The sequence below is a fragment of the Apium graveolens genome, chromosome 11 (genome assembly GCF_009905375.1).
Source record: "Apium graveolens cultivar Ventura chromosome 11, ASM990537v1, whole genome shotgun sequence".
NCBI lineage: Eukaryota > Viridiplantae > Streptophyta > Magnoliopsida > Apiales > Apiaceae > Apium > Apium graveolens.
Window position 1 is genome coordinate 62,244,425 of NC_133657.1, and position 7,072 is coordinate 62,251,496.

At 35.6% G+C, this 7,072-nt stretch overlaps 2 protein-coding genes across 2 annotated transcripts; both read right to left on the minus strand.

Annotated features, from left to right (window-relative positions):
• Positions 1-495: 495 nt before the first annotated feature.
• LOC141695541 (uncharacterized) lies at positions 496-1,256 on the minus strand. The gene is made up of 2 exons (XM_074499780.1): positions 1,109-1,256; positions 496-1,061 (listed from the first exon to the last, which is right to left on the minus strand). The coding sequence occupies exons 1-2, from the start codon at positions 1,254-1,256 to the stop codon at positions 496-498; spliced, it is 714 nt and encodes a 237-aa protein (XP_074355881.1).
• A 148-nt stretch (positions 1,257-1,404) lies between these two features.
• LOC141695542 (uncharacterized) lies at positions 1,405-2,280 on the minus strand. Its single transcript, XM_074499781.1, has one exon. The coding sequence runs from the start codon at positions 2,278-2,280 to the stop codon at positions 1,405-1,407; it is 876 nt and encodes a 291-aa protein (XP_074355882.1).
• Between the last annotated feature and the right edge of the window lie 4,792 nt (positions 2,281-7,072).

Genomic DNA, 7,072 nt, shown 5'->3' on the forward strand with positions numbered 1-7,072 from the left:
TCCATCCTGCAGCCATAGCTGCTTCGAACGCTGCCTCCAGAATATTTCTCTCTGGTTATATATACATTCCAACTTTGCCTTTGCTTCGTTATATCTTTCGATAGAAACCGTATCTCTACCATTCTTGAAATGACCCAACTCTTTCTTACAATCTTTTATACGACCAGCAAAATTGCCGGTTATCTCTCTCCACCAAATGGACAGCTTTTCACTGTAATTTTGAATTTTCTCCTGTATACTATGTCCTTGATCTTCAAATCAACTTTCACGAACCAGTTGTTCACACATAGGCTCAGTGAGCCATGCGTTTTCAAACTTGAACCGATACTTCCTTGCACCTCTATTCAAAACCTGGGGTACTAATAATATAGCACTATGATCCGATGGTGCCCCCTCAAGATTGTGTAGCTTTGCCATAGGAAAGTTATTCAGCCAACTTTCATTTGTTAATGCCCTGTCCAATCTGATCTCCATCCAATCCTCCGTGTTTCTACCTCATTCCCATGTAAAAGGATGACCTAAAAGCTCTAGGTCTACCAGGATGGCATCATGAACAGCTTCGTTATACCCATTTATCAACCATTCTGGATATGGTTCTCCTCCTCTTTTGTCCTCAGTCGAACTTACATTATTTAGATCTCCCTGCAGACACCAAGGGAGATTTGCGTCCCTGGCCAGGTTACGAAGAAGATTCCAGGTACTTCTTCTTTTTGATCTGTCAGGTTCCCCATAAAACCCCGTTAGGCGCCATTCCATCATATCTGTTAGACAAACTTTAACATCTATGTGGTTTTGAGATAGGCTGAGTAACTCCGCTTGATCTTTTTCCGTCCACATTAACGCCAAACCACCGCTTTTACCTATGGGATCCACTGTAATAAGACCTTCATACCCCAATTTATTCTTCACCCATTCCAACCTCGATCTTTTTGACATCGTTTCACACAGAAATACAAAAATGGGCTGTTCTTGACGCACCACGTCAAACAGGAACTGAACTTTCCGAGGAAGCCCCATGCCCCGGTAGTTCCAACTTAAGGTAGTCATAATGTCTAGTGGGTCTGCCTTGCAGCACCCACCAATATTAAGTTTTTTGAGCCATTGTTACCTTCATTAGGATATTCTGTCATAATATCATCTGCCATATTCATATTTCTATTGGGCCTGTCTGTTTTTACGTCATCCATTCTACGTCTTTTAGGAACTATAATAGAAAGCCCATCTGATACCGACCCATCTTTTTCTACCTCAGCCATTTTTTTTCCCGCCTGTCATTTAAACTTTCCAAATTTTTTGCCTCCACAAGCGTAACCAACTGAAGCCGATCTCCCCCACTATTCTCGCTTGCCAGTCCTGATCCTCCTGATTTCGTGTAATATTCAGCACTCCTCACGTGATTCCCGCTTACCTTCTTCCTGTTGCCCCCATTATTTCTTCAGTCCTTTCCTTCTCATACAACTTTGCCGGATTTATCACTGTACCTTCAGCCCCCCGTATCCACTGATTTTCTTTACTAGGACCTTGATTCCTTAACGTTGCCTGCAGGGAACTATCATATTTTCTCGTATCCTGGTCTTGAGGGTTGTCAAACAAAATCTCACAAAACTTCTCCGTATGGCCTATCTTCCCACAATAAAAGCAAAAAGATGGAAGACGTTCATATTTAAATTTAATCCACAGCCACTCCCTCCTTGGTTTCTTGATATGCATTTGACTTTTCAATGGGCGACTAATATCAATAGCTACTCTGATTCTTAAGTAATCCCTGAACATCCCTTTAAAGTTTCTTGCATCTGATTCCATAAATTTCCCCAAAAAATTGCCTATGGATTTTAAAACGGATTCTGATTTAAACCCAACAGGAACATCAAACACTTGAATCCACATATATAACTCCGATAACTGCACATCCTTCAACTGCTCATCCGCATTAAACTTCTTAATCAGGAGGACTTGTTGATTGAACGTCCAAGGGCCATCCTCTAACACTCTTTGCATATCTCGATCATGAAAAAACTTAAACAAAAACATATTTATACGATTGGTTTCCTCCATAAATACGCCTTTGACCGGTCTCCAAATCGACGCTAAAGTATCTTGTATTGCCGTGAAATTTATCTTCCTGCTTGTAACAAAACATCCCACTAAGCACCTTTCAAGTCCTTCTTTAACTTCATTATCAGGGATGTCTTCCAGTACGAGGCCCTCCTCTTCATCACTATTTAAAGACATGTTAGCATATGACTCCACCAGATTCTTCCCATGTGACGAACTCGCCATTTGAAACAAATCAATGACCACGCACGTAACAATAATTGGCTGTACTTTAAATAAACTCACCAATACACTCACCAATAGATGAGACAACACAAACTCATCAGAAGATGAGACCTGTGAACATATTTTAAGTGTGTACTTTGTACTACTTGTTAAGGTTTGTGTATTTAGGTTTTAGGTTTGTTTTTATGTTGGTTTTAGTTGTGTAATGAATTGAATCTCTTTCTTATTATTTTTTTATATTTATTTTAACTTAAAACTTGCCTTATTCATTGTGGTTGATGTACTAATGCGCATACTAATATGATCGAAGTACTATAATCTGATGAATTATTGAACCCATGCCACACGTGGGATCTTTTATCATATGATTTGACGGAGTGCTAAATAAGATCCACGAATGGCAGCAAAAGAAGTCAAAGGTAGAACTGCGAACATTTCGTGTCGTGTACAAATATTCCGTGTACTTTCGTGTACCAAACCTTAAACTCGAACCCGACGCGTGTACTTTCGTGTTTTCGTGCACCAAACCTTAAACCCGAACCCGACCCCGAAACTAGTATATTCGTGTTTACCCGGTTTAGTACATTAAATTACACAGATTATATATGAAAATTATTAATTGTTAAAAAATGCAATAGATAATTAAATGGTGAAGTACTCACTCACATAGTCAAGGAACAATAAAATATATTTTTGTATTTACAATTATATATATATATGTTATTTAGTATAGCTATAATCCATATTTGGTATTTAGTATATATATGTATATTATATATTTTTTGTTAGATATATTTGAGATGTCATGTCTAATATGTTTCATGTTTAGTTTTCAGATCTTAACAAACAGAAAATATTAGTACTTACTGGAATCAGTACTTATTGGAAGTCAGAACTTAAGGATATCAGAACTTAGATTATCAGAAGATTGACTTTCAACCAAGAAAAGAATTAGAAAGTAGAAGACCAAGGGTTCAATGGTTAAAAGGATTGGTCTTCTGTTATACAAGGTGTAAAGGTTCGTATGTTGACCAATTCCATATCAAGAATCAATATATGGTATATATGTATTTATGGAGTAGTATCGTATATGTGTGGTTTGTATCTGAGAATTCAACAAAAAATGGTTTACGAAGAATAAGGCTTACGGCTCAAGATCAATAACAGTAATCAGGGTTTAGGGTTAAGTACTTCAAAGTACTTACAATTTAGAGTAAGAACTATTTGGAACACTTGTAACATATATGAAAAGAGTTCGAGGATACTTGCAATATATTATAAGAAAGAGAAAAAGCACTTGCCTTATCAATATGCTTTCACTTTACTTGTACTCGTCTACTGATTCTCACTCACTGACCACTTGCTTTCCCTTCCTACATCTTGCTTCCTCTATCATACATCACATGTACTAATCAATACTTATTCTCATCTCATTTTATTCGTTACAAGCGTTTATCTACCCTTCGTTTCACCCAAATCTGACTTACGGATTAAAAGTTACAAATAAAACCGTCAAACAATGCACATACAATCATATTATACATCAGTCGGATCACATATAGCACGTAGCACGTAAGATATTCAATCAAAATAATTTTTCAAAGAAGATTCGGGGTTAAAATGATTTTCCAAGTATTTAATACGAATTTTTGAACATTTTTGGAATTAAAACGGGTCTCCGAGTCATTTTATAATTAAATAACATGGTTCGAACGCCGAAATCTGACTTAAAAATAATTTTATAATAATTATCGAGTTTTGAAAATAATTTAATATAATATTTTAAAGCTCGAAACTATTTTTTGGAATTTTTAAATCAAAATAAATAATTAAATCTAATTATTAAATCAATTAATAATTAATATTTAACTAATCAATTAATATTCAATTAATCGATTAATTGAAATAATTAAAAACTAATAAAAATTAATTAATAAGATAAATCAGATTTATTTTTAAATAAATAAATAATTAAAAATAATTTTTGAAAATAATTACAAAAAGAAAATAGAATTTCTGAAAATAAATAAAATAGGAATATGATTTTTATATATTTTTTAAATTTCTAGGACTGAAATGCAAAGTTATGCAAATCAGGGGGGTCAAATGGCATTTTTGCCATCTTCCCCACCCCACACCGGCGGTCGTCATCACCGACGACCCCGAGCTTTTCCGGCGACCTGGTTTCAGTCCAGAATCACACCTAATAAACTAAACATGTTCTTCTCGATGCCAGAAACACATTTGCAGAGTTACAATCATCAAACAACACAAATTTTGACTGTAAAATCCACTCGAAGTTCCTCCACCAGCGAAACTTCAAACTCCGGTGAGCCACTTCCGGCTACCCTCTATTCATGACACTAGTACCATTCGATTCCCCTTGTAACGATCTATCTATTGGTGTAAACCAATTAAGTTAATAACCATCACAATAAAACACCCAAAATTAATCAAGAACATTCATATGAATATAAACCCTAATTTTATTAATTCGAGAATCAAACACCCTTTTCTGTATGTTATTGAACTCCAAATTCATCATATAATATATTAAAATGACCAGGATAAAATTATCTATAAGTTTCAGGCATCAAATCAAATAAATATCAAAATTTCATATGTTAATCTTTAATTAATTCAAATTAAAATAAATAAATAGGAAAATAACCTTAATTTCTGCACTGAAATGGATAATTGATTCTGATAGAACTTTTCAGGAGCTTCGATTCGGTATATGACACGTTTGATTCCGAGTTCGATAACGCTTTCGTTTTCTGATTTGATTTTCAAGAACGCGATGATTTAACGGGTTTTTCTCTGTAAATTCTATATTTTTACTGTTCGATTATGATTATACGAATAAAATGAAATAAGAAATAGGCTATTTATATATATAAAATATTAATACCCGTTGGATCGTATTGGATCAAAAAATAAGTTACTTAGCCACTAAGTAACTGCAAAAATGATTCGATTTGATACCCGTATTGGATAATTATCAAAACTGGGCTTCTTATAAAACATTTTATACGAAAATAATGTAATAATATCCCGACTTTCGAGAATACAGGTTTTATTGATCTGTAAAAATGATTATCATATCGAAATTTTTTGCGTCACGATGCGTACGGGTCAAACCGTAACCCAGATTGAAAAAGTCAAAACATGGAAAATATTCAGAATAATCAGATTAGGTTAGGAAGGAGTTTTCCGTAGAGTTTCAGGTTGTTAAAACGTAAAAATGGTTGAATTTGGATGATTTCCGGGTTTTATAAAATAGTTTTGTAATTATACAGAAATAATTAATAAATTCATAAATCATATAATAATCCAAAAATATCACAATTATCTATATTTGCTGGGATATTTTTTATCACGCTTCAATAAAATCCGAGCCCGGGGGGATTTTATCATTGCTACAAAGGATAAGCCGGGACCCGTTGGCATAATGGACGCTGGAACGTGGGAATTCGAGGTCTCATGAACTACTACTAAAAAGGTGGTTTAACTAACGAAAGAAAGATGGAACCATATGCATTCTTAAAAGAAAGCGCTTTTAAAATAATTACCAATGATGCATAGACTTAATCACAAACGTAGATTTACCCTTTCCCGGGGAGAGTGGGGAACCTCTCGTTGGTTTTTGGAATTTGACTTCGAACATATTCGAGGGTTCAATACGACTATTGTCACTTCGGCCAACACATAAGATGAGACTTTATCCAGATAATAGGTAGGAGCATAAACTGAAACATTCTGGAGCTACGAAGATAGTTATTAAATCTCTTTGAATAACGGTTGCGCTTTGAAATCAAGGAGCTGCTTTCGCCTCAGAATTACCTAACGAGAGAGCCGATGCAAAAGTATAACCCTTGACGCAAGGGAACATCAGACAGACTTACCTCTGCTGACTACGTTTTATATACCTATTAAAATTAGAATATTCACATTTTATCACATATAAACATCTAAATATCAATATCAATGATCAGATAATTCACCAGAAATCATATAATAATCATATAATAATTATTTATTGATAAAAATATTTACATGCTATATCCCGGATATTATACCCGATCCCTTATGTAGATTTTGTGGATGGGGGAGTAAGGTGAGTAGTATTTGGAATATGTTTCTTGTATGAGAAATTTGAGCTTTCCTTGACTGTGGTAGATTGTCTTTAGATGAATTTGAGCTTTTTTTGCCCCAGAGTTCAGGTTCTTTTAAGCTAGACGAAGCCGAACTGTGATAGGTTACGTTTATAAGAATTTGAGCTTTCTTTGCCCCAATTTCGGGTTCTGTTAAGCTGGACGGAGCCAGACTGTGGTAGGTTGCGTTTAAAAGAATTTGAGCTTTCCTTCCCCCCAGTCTAGGGTCTGTTGAGCTAGACTGAGCCCGAATATGGTAGGTTGGGTTTAGATTAATTTGAGCTTTCTTTTTCCTTGTCCCCAGTCCGGGTTCTGTTGAGCTAGACGGAGACGGACGTTGGTAGGTTGCGTTTAGAAGAATTTGAGCTTTTCTTGCCCTCCCAGTCTGGAATTTGTTGAGCTAGACGGAGCCGGATTGTGGTAGGTTGTGTTTAGATGATTTGAGTATTCCTTGCCCCCAAGTCCGGGTTCTGTTGAGATAGATGGATCCGGACTGTGGTAGGTTGTGTTTAGAAGAATTTGAGCTTTTTTAGTCCCCAATCCGGGTTCTGATGAACTAGACGGAGCCGGACTGTGGTAGGTTATATTTAGAAGATTTTGAGCTTTCCTTGTCCCCCAGTCAAGGGTCTGTTGAGCTG